This window comes from Microcebus murinus, chromosome 21 (genome assembly GCF_040939455.1).
Source record: "Microcebus murinus isolate Inina chromosome 21, M.murinus_Inina_mat1.0, whole genome shotgun sequence".
NCBI lineage: Eukaryota > Metazoa > Chordata > Mammalia > Primates > Cheirogaleidae > Microcebus > Microcebus murinus.
The window spans coordinates 22,367,480-22,392,483 of NC_134124.1; the positions used below are offsets into that span (position 1 = coordinate 22,367,480).

A 25,004-nucleotide genomic window follows, 5' to 3' on the forward strand; every position below is an offset into this window, starting at 1 on the left:
CAGATCAAATTTAATTTTGAAGTTAATGATGTATAGTTTGTTTCAAAAGGTTGCTACCAACAATTAAAAGAAAAAAACTTAATGTTTAAGAAAAATTTCTTAAAATGTGATTTTAGAATGACTGCTAATGGGCATGGAGTTTTTGGGGTGATGAAAATGTTCTGAAATCATACAGTAGTTACTCCTGCACAACTCTGTGAATACACTAAAAATCACAAATTGCACATTTGGAACTTAACCTTGCTTGGAACAAACCTCACTTAAAGATGATTAGGCATACAAAACTCTAGTTTGGTGAAATTAAGGGGCACAAAATCTTATCCTTCCTGTAATTTACAGTCATGCATTACTTAATGATGGAGATATGTTCTAAGTAATGTGTTATTAGGCAATTTTGTTGTTGCACTAACATCATAGAGTGTACTTACACAAACCTGTATGGTATAGCCTAATATACACCTGGGCTACAAACCTGTACAGCATATTACTGTACTGAATACTGTGGGTAACTGTAACACAGTGGGAAGTATTTGTGTATCTAGACATATTTAAACATAGAAAAGGTATAGCAGAAATACAGTATAGTCTTATAGGACCACTGTCATATATGCAGTCTGTTATTAACTAAAATGTCCTGATATGGTGCTTGAGTATATTCTTTAAAAAAGTAATTTGCCCAAGAATTAAAAAAAACAAAAAAACTCTAATTTAAAAAAAATTTAATTTATACAAGCTGAGGGAGTAACAACAAATGTTTTCAGAAACAAACAACATAAAAAACATGGAACTAAAGCATAGACTGTCAATCCTGAAGCCAGAAATGTTGCTTTCCAAGTTTTACATATAAATGTTTTATGTCATTTTGGAAAACAGAAACACTGAGTAGCAAGAAAATATGGTGAGTATAGAAGAACAGATGACTAACTATGTTGTTTTAGAATTCTGCATTATATGAGACCAAACTAAATGAAAGGAATCCAATGAAGAGTACACAATCCTAAGTTTAAAATGTTAGAATTTAAGTCTAGTATGTTTTAGGATCTTCTAATTATAGTTAATTGAACTAACATTTTTGAGTGCAGAATACTGTGATAATGCTATTATAAATTAGGTAAATTTTTAAATAGAGATGACAAACCTATTAGACTATAGTTTTCACCTTAATCGCTCATACACTAAACATGCATACTATTACAGATTCATTACTTTTGTCAAGCATAAATAAATTTTAGTAGGAAAAATCTTAAATAAAATAAAAATATTCAACATTTAGAAGTATTAATTTTAAATATTTTCCATTAAAAATAGCTGTCTGTGATGACTAGAAAACAGAACACGAATAACAAATCTACTTCTTTCATCTGTTTTAGAAAATTCTACTCTAGGATTTAATGTGCTTCAAAAATCATTTATGTACATATACCTTAAATTTTAAGCATTTGTTTTTACCACATCAAGTAATTAAAACAGACTTATGTCCATACCTTATACACTCTTCTCCAGTTTTTTTTGTTGTCTTTTAACATTCGTGACCAAAGCATGTTCATAAGTTCTGGAAATTGTTCATACATAAATGTGGCCCTGAAAAAAGAATAATTTTCCTTAAGAATTTGCAATATATTAATTTTGACAGTAGATGGCAGGCTTGTTCTAATTTACTGTGTTTCTTTGAAGGATTTTTAAAAATTAATAAGCTTAATTCAAAAAATTTAGATGACACACTTTCTGGAAAATGTTTTTCCTATATTTTATATATTACCTAGCGCAAATGTAAGTCCCACTGATTACTATCATATTTTGTAAACTCTTCATTCACTGGCACGGTAGCCCAGATATTCATTAGGAAAAAAATTTTTGTAACTTTACTTCAAGTTATTTTCTATTCATTTGTCAAAATTTTACATGGTAAGCTATAGTAGGTCTTGAAACAATCACTGAAAAAGAATAATTCTGTTCTGTTTTTTGAACAGAACAGAATTTTAGAAATTCTCATTTCTAAAGGGAATGGACCTTGCATAAAACTTTCTACATTATTATCTTAAATGATTATGCAAAATTTATATTTGGCAGCTACATAGTTTAAAACTAAAAGCAAATTTCACATTTCTGTCTAAAGATACTTTGATTTTTTCTGCACTGCTGAGTCAAATTATCACTTACTTGGCAATCTCTCCCATGAGTTGCCCAGAAGGTCCCCAAGGATCATCATTCGTTGCTTCTCGAACCTTAGACTCAATCTCTGAATAATTCATAACCACATTGGTGCTGCAGAGGAAAAAAAATGCACGCACATACGCACAAAGATTAGCATCAAAACTGAGAAACACATGAAAACTTAATAATGACACTACTGGGTGTCCTAATGAGCTACCTCTACAGGGTGGGAAAGAAAACATCTTTTGTGCACAAGCTACCCCAAGGACACTATATAACACATTTAAGTTATCCTTAAGAAAATTTTACTATTCCATTAGCCTTCAAGAATACAGATGAGGGATTGCATTAAAGCTGGCATTAAGTCCAGTAAAAAAAAATGGCTTTGGGTCAAATTAAAAAGAAACTGAACATGCTAGAGTCTATTATAAAACTAAGTGGTCAGTTTCCTGACCTAACCTGGTTTACATCAGGCTTATGTTTCTGCTTATAGAAATTCTGTAAATTAAGTGAAATTATGTAACAGCTGAACACTATCTATATAATGTTTTTAAAAAAGGAATGATAAATAGAGCCACTATGAACATTTACTTGTAATCTCTTCTTACAGCACTTCTTATAAATTTCCATGTCATTATATAGTCACCACAACCCTCACTATTATTGGCCACATAATATTCCATCAGAAGATCGTATAATGTCTTCAACTTTCCCTTAAGATTTCAGCAATGATCAAGAAAGAACATGGGTAGTAGAAGTCAGAAAGATCTGATTCCAATCACTTCCTTTTATAACCTTTGGCAAAATTATTTTAATTATCTTAATCTTGGTTTTCTCAAACATAAAATGGGAATAAATTAGAATACTACCTCAAAGGATAGCTTATCAAATGGTGTTTAGCACAGTTTCTGACATATAGGAAGTACTCAATAAATGTTAGCTATTATTATTAAATATAATAACCACCTATTAGGGGAATTTTAAAATATTAAATACTATTTTGTAAGAAAGGATCATCTTTGGAAAAAATACCTTAAAATATGTAAGACAGTTAAATATCTGGTTGTTAAAATGGAATTTCTCATGCTTATATGAATTTAAGAATTCAAAGACATTCTGAGAAGAAATGAGATACTGGAAAAATGTGACATACTATAGTACTATTCATCTGACATCTAAAATTCTAATTATTACTGAATAACTGTTATAAAAGACACCTGTGAATATGGTAATGCAAATCTTCCACTTAAAATTAAATCTTAGAAATGGGTAACTATTACTTACACATACCCCACTTTTGCTATATGGTTTTTCAGCCATCAAAAAGTTCTATTTTAAGCCGGGCGCGGTGGCTCACGCCTGTAATCCTAGCACTCTGGGAGGCTGAGGCGGGCGGATTGCTCGAGGTCAGGAGTTCGAAACCAGCCTGAGCAAGAGCGAGACCCCGTCTCTACTATAAATAGAAAGAAATTAATTGGCCAACTAATATATATATAAAATTAGCCGGGCATGGTGGCGCATGCCTGTAGTCCCAGCTACTCGGGAGGCTGAGGCAGAAGGATTGCTTGAGCCCAGGAGTTTGAGGTTGCTGTGAGCTAGGCTGACGCCACGGCACTCACTCTAGCCTGGTCAATAAGCGAGACTCTGTCTCAAAAAAAAAAAAAAAAAAAAAAAAAAAAAAAAAGTTCTATTTTTAAAATAAAGAGGGTTTGGTTGAAACTGGCACTCAAATTTCTTAAATATAAAGAAATATACATTTCAAATTTATTGCAAACAATTTAATTTCTTTACCTTTAAAAAAGAAACCAATGAACACGTGTGGGTCAAACTTTAAAGGAACCATTATTCACATAATTGTGACTTGCCAAATTACTGAATAAATCTGGCTTCTAGATTTAAATTCAGAATACTGTTCCACTAAGGAAAAAAATGAAATCCTATTATTTTCTTTCAAATCTCAGAGAAAGCTGGCTCTTAAAATATCCACTAATTTGATAAAATAAATACACATTCTTTCTCTGGTACTAAAATAAATCCATAATTCCCACTGCCCTCCCCTTCAAAATTTAAGACTACTAATGAATGAATTTTCATAAAAACCCAGTATGGTTCTATTGACAATGATTTCATGTATAAATGTAGACGAATAATTTTCCCCCTAATTTTATCAACAATGGAGTCAAAATAAAACCAAGGCAGCCAATAACAATTAGGATTAGGATTAGCAATTTAGGATGCCACAAAATGATGGATTTCAGAATGCTTTTATTTATTTTGGTGGCTGAAAAATGTGTGGCTTAGGCAGTTAAAAGTGTCAAAATGCAGCTGTGAAAATGAACAATAGCAATTAGGATTATAATTCACCCAAGCATTTCATTACCAAGAATGCACTTGAAATCTCTTTGCATTGTTTAATTTGTTGGAGAACAAGATGAAAGGAGTTAATCTCCAGCCCATGTATGTGAAATATTTTTACCAGAGCCTTCACAAATGCTGTAGCTTTCAAAACACTACTTTCCTTGTTCCAGCTACAAAGGCCCATGGGTCAAATGAGAAAGGTCTTGTTTCCGTAACCCTTCACAAGATTCTTAGCTGAAGGCCTGTGGGTTTGAATGCTGTGTGTTTAGAGGAAGAGGTGGCGGACAGCCAATAATTTTTCTCCTTACTTTCTTTGGTCGACAAACAATGGGAATCATCAGAACATACTCGAATTTTAGTTATAAAGTATATCCACAGAAGGATATGGCAACTATTAATATTAATGTAACAACCAAAAAATAACAGAACACTTCCATGGAGAGAATCAGGCTTTATTTGAAAGCTATTTTCTAATGTAATTGTTGCTTTCAGAAACTGGAAAGAACTCTAAGATTAGATCTGATGGCCTAAAGAATCCCAAAACAAAGTATTTTTAAGCTTCGCTTAATTCAGAAACAAATCTAAACTAAACTAAAACAAAACAACGCTGTATAGTTTGGCCTTATTCCAGGTCATTTCAAAAATAAGCATTTCTAAAAAGGTAGAAATGGTATTTGGCCCTTCCTTTCTCATGTTTTCTATTGCCATTAATCCATGCCCTACCCATATTCCAGTGACCTTTTTAAAAAAGGAAAACAATCCCCTCCCCTTCCAAGAAAAATAAAAAAATTTATGTCCAGATGTGAAAGGAAAAAACAGCTAGTTTAATTCTTAAAACTTCCTATGACTGACAGGAATGTCTTAAGACTACACATTTCAGACGCTAGAGGGAGCTCTCTCAACAGGTTTTTTTTTTTTTAAATACACACAAAATCCAGACAAAGGTCTAGAATCTGTTCTGAAAACAAAATTCTAGAAAAAGACCAAAAAGTTTCACACCGTTTAGATTAATACTATAGTCAAACAGTGACTTCTGTATTTTCACCAATCCTAGACTGAGATTCCTCACTTGAAATTTTTAAAAATTATCTCCTTATACTCAGTTTTAAAAGAATAGTACAAGGCAACCATTAAGACCTTTTGTTAAACACTCAGTCTTTGAATACAGACTTTTCTACTTACATTTCCTTTCACATAAATTATCATTATAACACTGAGAGAGCAACCAAGAATACTCTGATCAAAACCAAAAAAGTTTCTGTGTATTATTTTAAATCAGCCTAACAGTGGTATCAAAAAAGAACTTGACTCACAAAAATGTCCAATGGTTTTTAATTATTTCTGATGATTACCACCAATAACCACCTTTTATCTATAGGTTTTTCCTCAAACATAAATAGACATGAGAATGTAATAATGGAGAAAGGAAAAGTAAAAGAAGAAAAATAATTTTAACAAATGTGGCTGTATTTTTGACATTTCTCTACTAGCACTCATTAAAAAGTGATCTAGGGCCAGGCATGATGGTGGCTCACGCCTGTAATCCTAGCACTCTGGGAGGCCAAGGCGGGCGGATTGCTCGAGGACAGGAGTTTGAAACCAGCCTGAGCAAGAGTGAGACCCAGTCTCTACTAAAAATAGAAAGAAATTAATTGACCAACTAAAAATATATATACATAAAATTAGCTGGGCATGGTGGCGCATGCCCGTAGTCCCAGCTACTCGGGAGGCTGAGGCAGCAGGATTGCTTGAGCCCAGGAGAGTGAGGTTGCTGTGAGCTAGGCTGATGCCACTACACTCACTCTAGCCTGGGCAACAAAGTGAGACTCTGTCTCAAAAAAAAAAAAAAAAAAGTTATCTGTAATTTTGAGAACAATCTAATAGTCACCAGAAAGCACAAAATGAGCCCTCCCCACATGTATTCTAGGTTTATTCAATATGTAAATTTTCTCTTTGCTGAAAACAGAAGTCTTAAAATGGGTGACTAGAGGAAGAGGTTTCTCTGTCCTGATAATGACAGATAATGATGAAGATTACACTGTTTAAAGGTAGCAGTAACTACTACTACTACTGGATAAGCAGTATAACTGGTGACAAATAACAAAACTTAAGGGACTCTAATATTAGGTCAAAAAGAAAAGGGAGAAAGAAAGGGAAAGATGGAGGAAATGACCAAAGAGTAAAAAACATAAGGGCAAAAATCCACAAATACAGCCATTATATTTGTAAAACTGTTCACTGCTTCCACAGTGCTTTTATCCACTTTCACATTTGCTCTTCACAAAACCCCCAGTAACAGGTAGGACAGGATTGAGGACTTAACTCTGCATAACCAAGCACCACACACTCACTGGATCTTTATGCCAACTGCTAAATTACCATCCTTAAGTTCTGCACATGTTTCTATAGATGTGTAAACATAGATAACACTCAATTAGTCAAGGGTCGATTATTCAGTCTATAAGCTACTAGTTTTCATTGTGGTCCTCCTCTTTATTCCCTATTTTCTGCTTATTTAACTACTTGATACTGATAAAATACCACGTTATTTTACTTGAAAAGTTTGGGTCCAGCTTTTAGAGGCAGAATGGGTTAAGATAATCAATGCCTCTTCTGCATTAATAATAATCAGTAAAATGATTAACAAGAAAAAAATGAGCAGTCCTTACTACTGACATTTTTCTTCTTAAAAGCTCAAGAATATGCTTTGCTAAAACAAACTATACACCAAGAAAAAAGGTAACGTATAAGTATAATGGGGTCCTGCTAATAAAGGAGTAAGGAAATTGAAATAGATGGATGCAGTAAAAAGTATTTTTCCCAGCTTGCCTCTTTTTCTTTTTCAAAAAAATGAAGTCCAATGAGTCTGTATTTTTCATATAGTTTCTTCTTTTTGTTTTAAGCTTATTATAAAGACTTTACTCACCCTGAGATCAGGGAATATTTTCTTTGTGACCTTTAAATGCGTTTTGTCATACATATGCATACACACACTCACACTCAGACACAGAGACAGAAACAGCAAGAGACAGACACAAACACAACTTAGTTCCAAGCAATAGTTTTAAATAATGGTATTTTTTTCTTTATTTTTCTGTCTTTTCCAAGTTTTTTTTACTGTTAGTATTACACTGTAACCAAGAGAAAACCATAAAGACCATTAAAAATATAACAAGTACTATATAATCGTTAGCTAGATTTTAACTATTTATAGGCAAGACTACATGAATATTATTTGTACTTCCAATAGCTTAGCTTGTTTTATCAGGCTAAGTACAGCAAATTGATAACTAAAACATAAGCATATGTACTAAAATATGTACACCAAATGCTATGTGTGTAAAACCTCCAGGAACAATTTAAGTACCTAATTTTCAAATTACCATGATTTTTAAAAAACTGCTATGGAAGAATGATTCTTGATATCAAAACCTATATTTAAAAGTCACCTCTTGACCTCAATGCCACAAAGATTTCAGAAAAGATACTTTTATAATGAAGTTTTATAAAATAATTATGCTGCCTATTAAGTATGAATTAAAAAAAATCTTTTTAAACCATAAAACACACATAAAATGAACACTCAAGAAGAAAGTTTCCTCAGGTAACAAGTCACTTAAGCTGGAAATATTTGTTCTTTCTTTTATGTTCCTTGCCAAAACATTAGAGAAATAGTTTTAAGAATAACTCTAAAAGCTTGATAATGGACCTCGTGATATTCATTTTTTATCAGGGGATGACGTTCACCATATTACCCTTATTTGCAAGCTGAATATTTTACAGGTTTAATATTCACATTTTAAAACCAAGTTACATCTCATTACAGTCCTGTGAACAGTATCAGATTTATGGTCAAGAGTCACAAAGTCTACTACTCCGAAATTCAACAAATACATTACTTTCATTGTTAGAAGAAAATCTGAGCTCTATAGAAATGCTGTGAGGAGGTGGAAAAACTGATAGTCCACATGGATAGATATTTATTACCCATCAAAAAAAGTCTTATTGATCTGAAAATAAAACATAAAGCAATGAAAAATATCTTAACACAAGCGACAACATGGCTCAATAGAAGAGTTAATTTTGCTATAGCAAATATTATATTTAGTGCTAAAGCAATAGCAAACTACAGTACTTCCTCTGTATCATAAGAAGAAAACCAATAAAATAAATTTCAGAAAAGTACAGAAGAACCGAATACAATACAAAACCTGGCTGCTTTCTCTCTAATGCTGCCCTCTCTACCAAAAAAAGATATACATAAGTAAATAAAAAGTGAGAAGAGAGGAAAAATATATGTAACAGCAACTCCTTAGTAAAGAAGTGAAACAAACTCACTTAGAATCCTACAACTAGAAGTGGCAGATGTTAAAACTTGTTAGGTCTTTTAATTCCAAAGTCCATTTTCTATTATGCCATACTGCCCTAAAATTGGGGGATTAGTATTATCAGATCTAAAAAGGCCTATTAGTTAAGGTATAAGAGAACATCAAATATCAAATGCAACATCACAAATTATGCTACTAAAAGAGCTAAATGTTGAACTAACATTAAGAAAAAAGATGTATTTTCAGTCGTGGAAATTACATTTTTTGGTTTTAGCAAATACTAATACAAACCATCCAACTGAAATGGAGGAAACCAATGTTCTTATCTCACACATGTACAGTTAAAAGCAAAGAAAACACCCATTTGATTAAGGAAAAACTGAAATCTCAGACATCTAAAATCTGAGGCTCTCTTTATCTGTTCTACAATAACAAGATTTCAGAAAAGAGTAGCCTGGTTCCTTAAAAAACATCTAACCTTTTTCAATCCAGTGATATAACATGTATGTGGGTTGCTCATGTGCATATTATTTATGACTTCAATTATTTACACAGAGGACTATGCCGGATTATGCACCTTCTGTTTCCCTCTTTACTTTTCAAGAGGGAACACTAAAATTCTAAATGCTGAAATATGAAGCTTTCTGCTATTTAAAATAACCATCAAGAATTTACACTGAAATATTATACCTCATCTTTTAGCTATCTCAGTCAAAAAAATTACTAAGATCAAATAAAGGAGCAGCTTATTGCCAAGCTTTGAGGGAGGAGGGGAGATCTACAGTCCTTTTTAAATCTACTTTAGACTAATTCTGGACAAAGAAAAGACCAAGACAGTTACTATAACTGGGTAACTAAAACATCTTAAAAACATAGTACAGACAAAAACCTGCCTAAGTCCAAACTCAAGTTGTCTGCCTGATAGTAAAATCACAGAAAATGTATTAATGTTCAAAAACACCACTTCCAGTTATTCTGTTCTTACATGATGTAAGACCATAGAAAAATACCCCTAACTGGCATAACTATTTTTGAAATTCTAATTGTTTTGGTGTTGTAAAATAATTAAGGACTGTACTCTTTTCTAAGCCAAATGCCATTCTCATATCAATTCTACTAAAAATTCTTTGCTTCATTCTGACAAATGCTGGCCTTCAATTTCAGTAATAGTTCAATCCAGTATTATCATGGGGGCAAAGAACTGAACCACAGAATTTTAATCACTCTAGGTGTTTTCTTACTACTGAATGCTGTTGATTGATATGGCTCAATACTTTTATAACCTTAACTCATATTTTTAGACTGTGTTTGTACTGCCCCTATAAAGTAGAAAGATAAATATTATAAAGTTGTTTCCTAGAAAAGCATTTTTCAGTTTTGGTGGAAGGAAGGCAGAGGAGGAAGGGGGAGCAAATGAACACTGAACATTCAAGTAGAAAAAAAATAAAACTACAGAACAAACGCATAGGCCAGGTGCGGTGGCTCATGCCAGTAATCCTAGCACTCTAGGAGGCCAAGGTGGGATGACTGCTTGAGCTGAGGAGTTCAAGACCAGCCTGAGTAAGAGCAAGACCCCACTTCTACTAAAAATAGAAAAATAAGTTGGGCATCGTGGCACACGCCTGTAGTCCCAGCTACTCGCCAGGCTGAGGCAGGAGGATCGCTTGAACCCAGGAGCCTGAGGTCGCTGTGAGCTATGATGACACCACTGCACTCTAGCCAGGGTGACAGAACAAGACTCTGTCTCAAAAAAACAAAAAAAAAAGAACAAACCTTAACATTCTTGTGTATCTAAAATGTCTGTACAGATTGACAATCACCCAGAGACAATCGAAAGTTAAAGTATCCTGTGCATATTATATTTCCTCACCACAGGGTAACCAATATATAGAGTTACCAAAGTTTTATTTCTAAGGTAAGAAACTTTTGCATAGCAGAACACTTTTCATAATTACTGATTCCACATAGATTTGACTGTGTCAAGCTACTGACAAACTTGATGTGTTCCTCTCTAAATATATATAAATACTTGCTTTCTGTCTTTGGACTGTCATTTTCTTACTCTATCATATTCACCACTGGCACTAGAGTTTGGCTTTCTTTGAATTATTTTTTTCACAAAGAAATTAAGTTGTTACCACAGCCCCAGAGCTGGAGAACAAAGCTAAGTTATGAGGTAGATGCCAAGACTGGCTTAGTTAAGCAACCTGTTCCCATACATGCATGTCAGATTTGGATCATGACAAAATTATAAATTATGTTCTGTTAAAAACATTTCTGGATCTATTTTAAAAAGTCAAAACTTTGAACAGAAAAATCTATCAAGAACCTAGTACTTTAGAAAGGATGGTTAAACAGAAAATGTAATGCAAAAGAAATTTAATCTGGAAACTTTGATCTAGTAAGGGACATTAAACAATTTATAACACACTTTCTCTTCTAATCTCTAAAAATACCCATTACAGATTATCAGTATTACAAATTGTCTTTATCTAAATATTTCAAGCTTAAAAACCAGCATTTCAAAACCCTACAATTTCAAACTGTACACTAAAGACATACCTTGGTCTCTTTCTTATATTAGAGTTTACGTAAAATTCCAAGAAAATTTCCAGTATTGATTCAATATCAGTTTGGATGGGGCAAAATTAACCAAACTCACACCTAGAATTTCTAAGAGTCCTAACAACTGATGAGTTTGTCCCAAGTATAAAAATGTCCTAAAATATAATTATCAGAAGTAATTTTAAGAATTTTTTTTCCAAAACAATCATTCCAAAAAACCCCAAATCATTTCCAAAAACCCCCACAATCATTCTTTTACAGTTTATATAGAATTCAAAGTCAGAAAAGACTACACTAAATGAATAATCTAAATTGAGTTTCAAATGATAATCCTTTCAAAAGGATTAGAATGTATATATAAGTTGATCATTAAAAAGATATAAATTTATAGAAGCAGGGACTAAATAACTTTTATATAAAAGGTCATTGAATGTTTATAGCCCAACATACAGTCTTCTGGGAAACACTAGAAGTCACATATAATTATTTTAATGCCTCGAAAAATACAGGGATTGATCCAAAAGTACTTAAAACAGGGTAATAGTGGGATTTCTGCTCCTTAAAGTCTGTTCTTTAATTCTTCTTTCCAAAAGGTACCAACCTCTTGATTGTTATTAAGCATGACTTAAACTGGCAACTTTTCCAAAATAGTTTAGTAATTTATGTAACAGATGTTCAAGGAAAACTGCATAAATAAGATAAGCCAAGAAAAACATCCTGATGTCCACAACTAAATTATGACCTGTGGGAGGAAGAAACTATAAAACTACTTCCTCTTCTTTACAACTTCAGTGGTTAGCAATACCAAATAAAATAACCTATTTGATAGCAGCCCATTTTCAGATATTAAAATAGGCCTAGACCCCAGGAACTATTCCAAAACACAAGGCTATACTAAAGAAAAATATTGCACATTTATGTATTTTCATAAATTACTTCATCTATTATGTCAATTTTTATAAAAACAGAGTAACGTGTATTACTGATCAATAATTTATTAAAGATTATTAGGGCCTGAATCTTATCTCTGGCATATACTAACTCTGACCCCTGGACAAATAAACCACTGTGTGTCTCAGTTTTCTCATCTGAAAGGTCTCTATGTACTATTATTATTATGGAGATTAAATAAAATGATAATATATGAAGCATTTAGCATTTATAGTGTTCTGCTGTTATTTTTGGTTTGAAAATAATCAACCTAAATATGGCCCCTTATGAGTCAACTGGCATAATACTTATTACTTACCCACATTTTATTCATTGTAAAACTTTACAGTCATGGTAACAAATCACCTATTTGACCCAGTGCAGACACTAAAATTAAGATTTCAGGGAAAGAACTAGACGACAAGGCAAAAAACGACTCTACTGCTTAAGAAATGGCTGAAGAATTGAAAACGAATATTACTAAAGGCAGGAATCATTAATGCAAGTCACACCACAGAAAACTCCTAACAACTGATATGTTCCTCATTAGTATAAAATTATACTAAAATACAACTAGAAATAATAAATCCTAAGAATTTTTAAACACCCACAGAAAATCTTAGAGTTCATATTTTGAAATTCACTCTCCTTAATAATCTGATGCACCACCAAATGTGAGCAAGGGTTTTATTTTATATTAGTGGCAATTCTCATTCAGTGGTAGGTCTGATAAAGTAAGCAAAAAGTCTCTAACTTTTTGGGATTCACTAAAGTAACTCATTTGCATCAACAACTGGAGTTGCATACCCCATAGCAAATTATACCAAAAATAAAGACTTTTAAATTATTATTTAAATTATTAAAACATGAAGGGAAATTATCTAGCATGAAGCTTATATTTACAATTTAGGAATATAAAGAGCAGAATTCTGAGCTTTCAACATGCTGAAAATAAGGTCCTTATAATTTATTCTGAGGTGTCTGGCTGCAAAAAGGAAGAAGGGCCATGATATTTAGTTTCAGTACTGTGTTTCCTCCACAAAACAAAAACCACTATACTAGGAAATGGCTGGACGTTCACTGGGTCTTGATGGTTTATATGGAAGTGCTTCTGCTCCCTCTCTAGCACAGGTGCTGCTGCTATTATGACCTGGGTAGCAGATGACAGGCTTACAGAAAAGCTGTCTCTACACAGGCTAGTCCCATGACGCTAAGGAGTTATTATTTTCCAGAGAGGCACTCTGGCAGCAGTCAGATCGGGGGAGGTGTTTTATGACAAGCAAGAGGGAAGAATAAACTGTGGTTAAGGGAAGTAGGACGCAAAGTAGCTTCCAAATGTGGCAGCAATGATACTTGGAACAATGTAAGCAATGGGCAGAAGGCAGAGGCAGCTACCACTAGAAAATTCCTTTCCTTCCATGGTCACAGAAAAAAAGCTCTCACAAAATTGTATGAATATTAACAACTATATAAGAACACATGTGCATGTAAGCAAAGCCTGGAAGGACGATAAAAACCCACATGAAAACAGTTGTATTAGGGTGGTGGTAAGTAGAGTGGGAATGGGAGCTTTTGTGTGAAATTTTAAAAATATTTTCTGTTTATACAGTGAAAAAAAATCAACCTTTTTAAAAAAGAAAAGGAAGGAAAAGAAAACTAAAATAGTGCTTGTATGAAAACTTCTCTCCAATTGCTAGAGAAGTGTCCCATGACTGGGCTGAATTAATTCTGCTGGAGACCACCCCCAATTGCCCTGGCTCAGCAGTCCATGTTCTACCAATGCTCAGTTTGCACAGATAAAAGCAGAAAGACAGCTTTGGGCAGAGGAAGAACCAGAAGGGTGTCAAGTTGCTCCCTGCCCCTTGGCTAGATGCAGAACAATGCTGCTTCAACAGAAGACTATTCCCTAGGAATGCCAGCCCCAACCCCAAACTATTTTTCTGTTTCCAGCTGATTTTTTCCCTCTTTTACCATGTTTCTCTATACTTTTAAGATTTTCATTTTTATTTTCTTCTAAAACAGTAGTCTAAATGGTGTTTTGTGGAAAATATTCTGGGAGACACACTATAGGTGCTATGTGAGAAAAGGATTCCATGGGGAGTTTGGAAAATGTTAAACAAAGGTAACTTTATTACTGCAACACTTCTCAGAGACTTCATTATTCTAATGGTAACACTGTGAATCTCCAAGAGGGATATTGTACACTTCTAAAATTTTTGAGACAACTTATTTCTTTCCTGGAACATCTTCTAAGTGTCCCAAGAAACCCACTTTGGTATATGCTATTCTTAAAAAACTACCCTTTTCTTCAAACTTCCAAAAATATTGTTAATTTATAATACTTTTCATCTCACCACCTTTGTTTTTAATATCTGTTATTTCTTATTTTCTACCCAATGGATAACTTTTCCTTTAGTCTTTTATTTTTATGTTTTTCAACTCTTTTTGACTAGCTTTATTATGCTTTAGATCTCATTTTTTAAAAATCTTAGTTTTTACTGTTGATCTTAGTTTCCTATCTTATTTTAAATCATACTTGTTTTATATTTTTTGTGCCTGTTTACATTGGAGTTTAAAAAAAATAAACTTTATTCCAATCCCTTCAAAATTCTCACTTATTTTTAGCTTTAAATTTTTAATCTTCATTTAATATAACCTTATGTTAAACATCTTTCTTTTTCCTTCATATTTTACTTATTTTATAATGCATAGCTGAGCAAACAGAGAAACAGGGCAAAAAGCTGAGGGAAAAAGATGGCCTCTCTCCAGACTCTTGCTCTCACTCCAGCAGCTACTTCCTTGGAGAAGTAACATTTTTCATGTGAGCTAGTTAAATACGTATACAAGATACTCAAAAGAAACTAGCTTCACTGATTCACAAGGGTGAAAATATTCTTACAAATCAGAGTTGCTTTTTAACAATAACATATTACTTTTTATGTACTGAGAAGTAGCAACATGAAGGCAGTTTTAATATTTTTCATCCTAAAAAATGATCTCAGGGCATATCATAAAGCTGAGCTGGCTGCATGCAGTCACTGGGATATTCGGAGTCATCCATTTGGGGACTTTTTCCTTCAGTGTCTACCTCCCATTAATTTCCCAAACCTATTAATTCTGCATTAAAAATACAGGCATTTACCTCTAGCCTAGATTCCTACAAAAGCCATTTAACAGTTTCTCCATTTCTGGTGTATCATTTTTTCATTCATCTTCCAAACCATGACCATATTCATCTTTCTAATACTCAGTGTTGGCCATTAACATTAGTCCACCACAAATTCATCACCACCTTCCCACAAACATCTTCCTTCTGCTGCTGTGTGAGAGGACAGTACCATCCTGGATAATGGCTTGAGCCATCACTGTTGATTTCTTCTCTCTCTTCCTCTCCCATTCAGCATTCAATCTCCTCCCAGGTCTCTTCAATTCTTTGCCTAAGTACCACACAAATGTCTATACGCTTCTCCCCCTCCCCTCCCCACACCAATCCTACCTTAGACCAGGGTCACCACAATTTTTCACCATATTACCAAACAGCCTTGTAACCAGTCTCTCTGCTTCTACTTATCTCCCACCAGGCTAGAGCCAAAGGGAGCTCTTGCTAAAATACAAATCCCAACTAACTGAGCCACAATTTTAAATTTAGCAAAGGCTCCTTCTTACTGTCTTCAAGATGAAGTCCAAATTCCTTAACATGACATAAAAGATCCTTAATGTGAGATATCAGTTTACTTCGTCAGTCCCATCCGTGCATCATTCTCACCTCCAGACCTTTTGCACAGGCTGTTTGTTCTGTCCTTGCTCCCCAGCTAACTCCATCTCATCATCAGGTTTTAACTCGAATGCCATTCCCTCCAAGAAATCTTCCTTTAACTCCCAAAGCGGTTGGAGGTCTGTGGACATGTTCTTCATAGCACCCTGTGCTTTCTATTATCCTGAACTCAAACTAAAACCAGTGTATTGTAACAGGCATGTTTGTTTACTTGCCAGTCTCTCCCTCTGGATTGAATACACCTAGAGGACACAAAATATCTTGCTCACTTAAAGATTCCCAGCACCTGAGATAGGCTTGGTAACAGCAGGTGTTTAATAAATATTTATTAAGTAACGGAACAAAAGGACTAGAAATCTTAAATAGCTTCTTTCTTAAATAGCTTCTTTAGGCCTAAAAATAGTCCTGATTGAACTGGTGATCAGAGAACCTGCATGATTTGGCCTCAACCTACCTATCTAGCCTTTCTCCCATTACTTGTGTTTCATTTCCTTTATGAATAATTATGCTGCTTTACTAACTGATTAGCATTACTGCATCACCAACATGCCCTGTATGTACTTTCTCATCACAGTGACTGTGTGCTCCTGGAATCCTCACCCCACCTTTCAAATCTAGTTTTTAAGAAAGATGCAAAAATGAAGACTTCTTGTTCTTTCCAACCCACAATCTCCCCTTCCTATGATCCAAGCTAACATTACATTTATAACTCTTATGTATTATATCCTTCCTTATACAACGGCTATGTATGAAATTCCCTTAATACATTTCAAGTTTTAAAAAAGCAAGTTGAGTGATCCTCCTTATTTATGGACTCTATATTTGCAAATTTGCCTACTTACTAAAATACATTTGTAACCCCAAAATCAATATTCATGGTGCTTTCATGGTCATTCATGAATACATACAGAGGAGCAAAGAATTGAGTCATCCATCATATACATTAACAGCAGAGGTCAAACAAGGTGATACTCTGCCTTCTTGCTTCAGTGCTCATACTATAAACAAGTATACTTTCTGTAGTTTATTTAGTATAATGCTGTTCTCATTTTTGTGCTTTTCACTGGCAATTTTGCTGTACAGAATGGCCCTCGACCAAGCATAATGTTTAAGTGCTATCTAGTGTGTTCCTAAGCTCAAAGTTGTGATGTACCTTACAGAGAAAATATTAAATATGTGTTAGATAAACTTTGTTCAGGCATGAGCTATAGTGCTGTTGACAGTGAGTTCAATGTTAATGAATCAACAACATATATTTATATATATTAAATGTCTTTAAATAAAAACACACATAAAATAAAGTTATTATTGATTGGCTGAAGAATATGTGACCAGAGGCTTACAGGAACCTAACCCTGTGTTTCCCCCTAGGTACAACAGTTTGTTTTGCTACTTCTGGGTTCATAGTGACTTTTTAAAACATAACTTCTTCAAATAACAAGAAGTGATCATATCTCATGCAGTTTGTTTCTCTCAGTGCCTAACAGTGAAGGCCTCACATAAAATGGGTACTTAAAAACTGACTAGTGAACATATAAATAAAATCTATGATATCTTGAGAATAGAGGAGGATGAAGGGAGGTAAGGAAGCTGAGACCAAGATATGAATAGGAGGGACTGAAATAAATGCCCTCTACCAAACAAACACACAGAGAGAATGACATAATAAACATTATCCTCACAAAAAACAGGTTTTTAAAGGCTATGACAGACTAATGTCTCAATCCCAGGACTTCTTTCTCGGGACATGGTTAAAAAGATATATTAATTTATTACCTCATCCTGGGCAATAGCAAGACCTTTTGTCTCTACAAAAAATAAAAAATTAGCTGGGCATGGTAGCACTCCCCTGTAGTCCCAGCTACTCAGGAAGCTGAGGCAGGAGGGTCGCTTGAGCCCAGAAGTTGGAGGCTGCAGTGAGCTGTGATAATACCACTGCACCCCAGCCTGAGTGACAGAGCGAGATGCTGTCTCAAAAACATAAAATAAAAATTTACTATCTCCTCTAAAATTAACTCACTGACCCCTAGCCAACACTTAAAAAGTTAAGATAATTTGGCATATGACTTCTGTGTCCCACAGAAAGATTTTAAGAACTAAATATGAAATCTAAGGTTAAAAAAATACATCAAAAACATTAAACTTCCTCCTACTCATATTCACTGTCAACTATGGATTTGGAAGCCAGCACAGATTTCACTTCTATACATGGAGTAATTCTTTTATATAAGCAATTTTCACTTTGCATGGCATGTTAACTGAAACTTGTACATATTGGAACTGTGTCCTTGCTTTGCACAATCTGTTACCACAGAAGAACTGTGTTTGCAAAGCCAAGACTGCCTGTACAGCAGTATATCTTGTGTGTCCCCTCCAAAGTAAGGCAAATAGCAGAGGCAAATGAACACATTTCATCCCATACTTCACATTCTATTCTAGCAGTATTTGTTTGTTTACTGGTTTTTAACCATTTAACTCTAATGGGCCAGGCATTGTCCTAAGCCAATGACATACAATTCACTTAACCCTAAAAATTCTATGAGGATACTGTTATTATCCTCATTTTATAGATGAGAAAAACTGAGGCACAAAGAGGTTAAGTATCTCATTCAAGGTCATACAACCATTTAGTGTTATGCTCAGTTTTGAACCCAGGCAGTCTGACCCCAAAGATGAAGGAAGGTCCAGAGATCATGCTCTTAATTGCTATGTTATAATCATGATTTCAATCACTATTCCCTTCTACTCATTCTCCCCTCCCATCCATTATCCAACTCAGCACCAAGAATAAGCCAAAAATAAATATATATATATATATATATATATATATATATATATATATTTTTTTTTTTTTAGACAGAGTCTCATTCTGTTGTCCGGACTAGAGTGTCGTGGCATCAGCCTAGCTCACAGCAACCTCAAACTCCTGGGCTCAAGCAATCCTACTGCCTCAGCCTCCTGAGTAGCTGGGAATATAGGCATGCACCACCATGCCCAGCTAATTTTTTCTATGTATTTTTAGTTGGACAATTAATTTCCTTCTATTTTTTAGTAGAGACGGGGTCTTGGTTCTCAGGCTGGTTTCGAACTCCTGACCTTGAGTGATCCTCCTGCCTCAGCCTCCCGAAGAGCTAGGATTACAGGTGTGAGCCACTGTGCCCAGCCAAGAATAAGCTATATTAATGAGACCATTTCACTTTCTTATCAAAATTCCTCATCAGCTTAACACACTTAGAATAAATCCAAACTCCATGCAATGGCTTACAACCCTGAAACTCTCTCTCTTCTCCCATGCTATTCCTTACCATACTGCTCTCTCACTTTCTTACCAGCCCTTTCCCTACTCAGAACCCTTGGTCATTCCAGAATATCCTCTCCCTGGAACACTCTTTCTTCGACTCTCTGCACTCTACTTTTCAGTCTTAATGTAGATGCCATATCCTCAGAAAGGCCTCCTCTGGCCACCCTATTTATAGCTCCATTCATTATTTTCTACTTTAGCTTCTTTTCTTCAAGACACAGAATGTATCATTATTTTGTTTATTTGTTCCTTTTAATTACCTCTTTCCACCTAAACTTGTTTACAGCTGTATTTCAAGTACTTACAAGAGTCGCAGATGATCAATAAGTATGCATTAAATTAATAGCCAGGTTATCCGGTGGTTTCCTATTACTGTTTGTTACAATACCTTGTTCCCCTTGGGATATGGGTATCTGACCTGAGATACACACCTATAATTTGACTCTTCTTTATCAAAGATTATATAAGCAGTAAGAATGTACTTTAACTAATTCACTAAACGATGTTTATCATCATATATTCTAAAAACTCATACTTGAGAAATGTTATCAGTCTAAAGAAATGTCAATTATGTATTATTTTCAAGTTACTCCTTATAAATCTCAAGAAGGCTAAAAGAATATTTGTAAATTCAAAACCAGTGTTGTATCTCCAACACATTTTTCAAGCTCTTTTACACTTAATATTCAAATTGAGAACTTATATTTGTTTTATTTAAAATTGTGTAATTTTTCAGCTTCTTTAAGTTATTTTTAATTGATGGAAAAATGCCACTTTTAACATATGGCCAGTTTTTTTCAAATTTAGGTCAAAAGGATTTCATATTCCAAATGAATTATATATTTTCTTTTAGAGTAAAGCCTGCATAAATCCACACTGAAGATAATACATCATAAGATTATCTACAAATGCCACCAGCTTCTTGGGAGGCTCCAGGGGAAGGATCACTTGAGCCCAGGAGTTCAAGACCACCCGGGTAACATAGCAAGACTCTTTATCAATTTTTTAAAAAGCAATTATCCGCAGATAAATTAATCCTCAACACTTATCTCTACAAATTTTGAACACATAGGTATTTCACACTTCTGTATGCTAAATTAAGTGCCTACATCTAGCATTCTAATTAGAATAGTACTGCCATAATTGAGACTCTTAAATTACTAAGTAATCAGCTACTAGTATAAACAATTCAAATGCCAACTGGGGTTGCATTATAACAGAAGTATGAATTACAGGTGAAAGACTATAATGGGAAATACTATTAGGAAGTATACATTCTATGGGAGCATTTTATTAACATAATCAGAATAATTATTTACAATATATATACCTGTCTAGCATATGCTTTAATTCTTGTCTGTTCATATTTAATTGATTTAAGAAAAGAAATGAACATTGCTGGACATATGGAAAACAGAAATATAGCATTCTTTGCAAATCTTATTCTCTTACGATTTAAAAATATAAAAACAAAACCTTAAACTTTAATTATCTAAAAGAAAAATACCATCACCATACTTACAAAGAGCTTTGTCCCACCTGCCAACTCTTTGAACTACAGGGGCTCTTGTGTACTAAGTAGTTCTAGCAATGTCATAATTATGACAAAAATCTCTCTCTCTCTCTCTCTCTCTCTATATATATATATATATATATGTATAAAATTAGCTATATAATCTCTATTTTAAAAATCCTCTTTACCACTAAATAGAACCAAAACCAGGGGTCCTTGGAGAAATGGCTGATTCCAAGGCTGAAGCAAGTGAAAATACAGGATAAGCCTGAAACTTGTGCCAGAAACTGAGAAAGCATTCAAAAGAAAAAGAAGGTGGGGCATGTCAAAAACACAAAGGCTGGCTTTACTCGTCTCCCACTGACCAAATCTGTGACAATTTGGCTATCAAAATAATTAAAGGCAGTAATGGATTACAACTCATTGAATAAAATGAAAATTCATGGAGGAAGGAAGAGAAGACAACAATGAGGCCTTCTGCTTACAGTAAACTGATAAATAGGGAGAGAATGGTAGAGTTGGGGGTGGGGATCACCATTTTGCAATCATAGTAAAGAATGGTTGAAACAAGAAGCATCAGCTAATGCTAAACCTAGAGGGGACAGTTTGATGACAAGAGGTCTCAGAATGTCGCCTCACAGATTGCTTATTAGTTGCAATGAGAAAACCAGTAACTACATGGTAGAGAAACTAAACCTCCTGACCTAGTTAGTGATCAAAATTAACATCACCAATTAGAGGCATATTGACACTGTGTCCTCCTGAAAAAAGACAGAGAATCACTTAATGCAGTATTCCAGCTTGGAATATACAACCTGAAGAAACATCAGCTAAACCTAAATTCCATAGAAAACTTGTAGTTTTCAAAAATGCCTATGTAATGAAAGAAAAAAAAGGTTAAGGAACTCTTCATTAAAGGAGAATAAAGAGTCATGGCAATTGAATGCGACACATAATCCCGGACAGAATCCTGTACTGGAGTGGACAATTGACAAAATTAGAATATAGCCTACAGAGAAATAAAACTCCTGTTTCAATGTTCAATTTTATAAATTTGATAACTATATTAAGGCTATGTGAGAAAATAATCCTTGTTCTTAGGAAATGTACACTGGAATACAGAAGGGGCAGGATGTGTGTAACTTACTTTCAAATGGATCACAGAATATGTGTGTGTGTGTGTGTGTGTGTGCGTGTGTGTGTGTACAGAAAAAGATGGGACCATGTGAAGGAAGAATGACAAACAAATATGGCAAAATCTTAAAAACTGGTGAATATGGTTCAAGGGTATACAAGTATTCCCTTTACTATTCTTAAAACTTTAATTTCAAAATAGAAAGTTATTTTAAAATCTGCCTCATAGCACAACATTGTGAATGTACTAACTGTTACTGACTTGACCACTATAAAATGGTTAAATTTATGTAATGTGACTTTCATCTCAATACAAAATATATTTTTTAAAAATCTACTTCAATAAGTAACATACATAACTTGGAACAAAGTCAAACTTTATGAAAAGGATTGGTTGGTATTTCCTTTTCATTTTGAGCTGTCATTTTCTTAATTTTACAATATGAGGAACATTTATTTGGAGCTGAACCAGGCAGTAACTACCTCTCAAGTGCAATCACTCTTCCATTAAAGCAATGAGGAGTTAAGAGGCAGCATGAACATTATGCTTTTAGATAAGGAATAAGTTTTAACATAAAGGAAATTTTACCAGAGTTAAAATACACTTATTTTAAAATTTAGGCTTTCCTGATTTTTATAATTAATATCATCTTATTTGATAGTTAAGTTGTAATAAAATGAACAATCAGTATTATGTAAGTTATGCAAATTTTATTTTGAGGGGGATACCCACTACCCCCACCCTCCTAAAACCATGATAGTCAAGCAATCTTAAGTATTTATGAGTAAAAAATCTTAAGTCATTTTACTCAACAAATAAATAGACCAACAACACCCTCCAGGAAACTTAAAATTTGCAAAGTTCTTACAATTATCCTAATTAATAACCAAAGTTAATAAAAGGTAACAAAATGTTATACTTAGATACAATGGTAATAGAGTACCTATGACTCTAAATAACTGAAATACCCATCCCATCCCCACTTGCTGGAAAAATTTTTAGTAAAATATTTAGCATAAAATATTTATTTTGAAGTTGCTTTTTTGCAAGCACTATTCATTACAAATTCAACTGTATATCCTGTGGTACACATTATCAATTCAAGTAAAGTTCCTCAAATGCATTTTAAAAACCTAAGCTCCCAAGGTGAATTTTCTTAAAAGTGCAAGAGTATTATTTCTATTCAATAACTCATAACCAAAACCAAAACACTCCTATTCTGTACTTTATGCACCTTCACACTCATATTGTTTTGTGCATAAGTTCAAGTGAAATATTTTTTCTTATTATTGGCAGTTGCTTAAGACCACTTGCACAGGTTATTTGCTTTTTAGTAGATCGATTTTGTTTTTAAAAAGAAAGGACAGTGGGGTGTTTTTCTTGCCAAGAGGTATCATATGCTAGACTGGTTTCACAAGATGATCAAATATACAATGTATTCAAAAATTAGTACAGTAGTTTTACTTGCATTAGATATCCTAATTCTATTAATAGTTTTCATAGGTATGATAAAATAGCCACTAAAATAATTTTTACAGTAAAAATTTTACTATTAAAGGGGTTTAACATTTTATAAAAATATATTAGCCAACTTTTAAACTATTAATTAGAACTAACCTACAAAATCATCTTTGTTCATCTATCACTTTTAACTTTTGGGTTACAACTTTTGAAGCTATCTCACAAAGACAAAACTAAAATAAAGAAAAGTAAAAAAACAAGAATTTATTGATCACCATGTTAAACATCTTCATAATATGTTAGCTCATTTAATTCTCTTAAGAGTCCTAGAAGGTAGACGTTACCCTCATTTTACATGGCAGCAGTAGAGGAAGTATCCTGACTCATGTCTCCCTTCCAATTACCCCTCCTACTCATCATTTAAAAATAAAATAGAAACTCAAAGAAATTTGATCAACTTTGGCACACTCACAATCAGTTATCTTTTTAAATAGGTGGTATTCTATTTTAAACACTCTATTAAGGTAATTTTATCAAATGTATTATCTTATTCTTTCAGGAGAAAAATCTAAAACAAAGTACTAAGTTAACCTTTTAAAAAAAGGCATAAAACCTTCTAAGAGAATGACAAAATGAGGTATCTTACACTGGCACAATATGTGAAAATTACATCTTTGTACACAAAAAAACTTGATACTGTACAGTTTTATTATATCATTTATAAATTTTTTCATTTTAACCTGATTCAATTCAGATGTATAGCCAAATATCAAACACTAATTGAAAGTATGTATCTCTTAAAAAATCCAGTCAACAAAATGATAAAATGAGAAATACTGTACTTCAGAAATGATTAAGTTGGTAAGATCACCCCTTTGTAAACTAAAATACTTGATATTTTGTTTAAATTAAGTATAGGCTATAGTTTTTTCATTTTCACAAGTAACTAACCTTAGATGCATTACCAAATCCCAAAAACAAGACTCAACTTTTCTGACATGAAGGAAACTGTTTCTAGAACCTAACTACTGAAATTTTGAAAACCTTTATAATTTATTTTCCCTCGAATTCTCAAAAAAGAAACATTTAGATTTCAAATGATTTAATTTGGACTATTTGATTGGGCTAGAATAGGTAGCTTCTTTCTTTTGCAACAGAATTAGCTTCTAAGAAAGTATTCAGTGATGTCAATCTATGCTTGGAACCCTTTGGGAGTGAGTTGTCAGCGAGCCTACATCATTTGGTCTGTGCTTCAGTTTTTTCACTCCATGTTTGATATCTTATTTGTCCTCACCTTCCTCTCAGTAAGTATACATTTTTTAAATACCAGGATCTAGCTCCTTAATAATGTTTTTGCTTAGCCTTGTCTTTTCCATTCTCTGAATTCCTACAGTATTTACAGTATCCAAATTTGGGTATCATATCATCTTGTATCATTCTCTATTTCCTTTTCATGTGCTTTTCACATGCATTTGCTTTAAAAA

At 33.6% G+C, this 25,004-nt stretch overlaps 1 protein-coding gene across 3 annotated transcripts in view; it reads right to left on the reverse strand.

Annotated features, from left to right (window-relative positions):
* Positions 1-25,004, reverse strand: part of CLINT1 (clathrin interactor 1) — a 64,061-nt gene that overhangs the window by 27,366 nt on the left and 11,691 nt on the right. For all 3 annotated transcript variants that reach the window (XM_012781558.3, XM_012781560.3, XM_012781559.3), the window contains exons 2-3: positions 2,161-2,265; positions 1,485-1,581 (exon numbers count right to left, since the gene is read on the reverse strand). In XM_012781558.3, the coding sequence (XP_012637012.1) occupies positions 1,485-1,581; positions 2,161-2,265 (202 nt within the window). The remainder of the gene's footprint in view (positions 1-1,484; positions 1,582-2,160; positions 2,266-25,004) is intronic.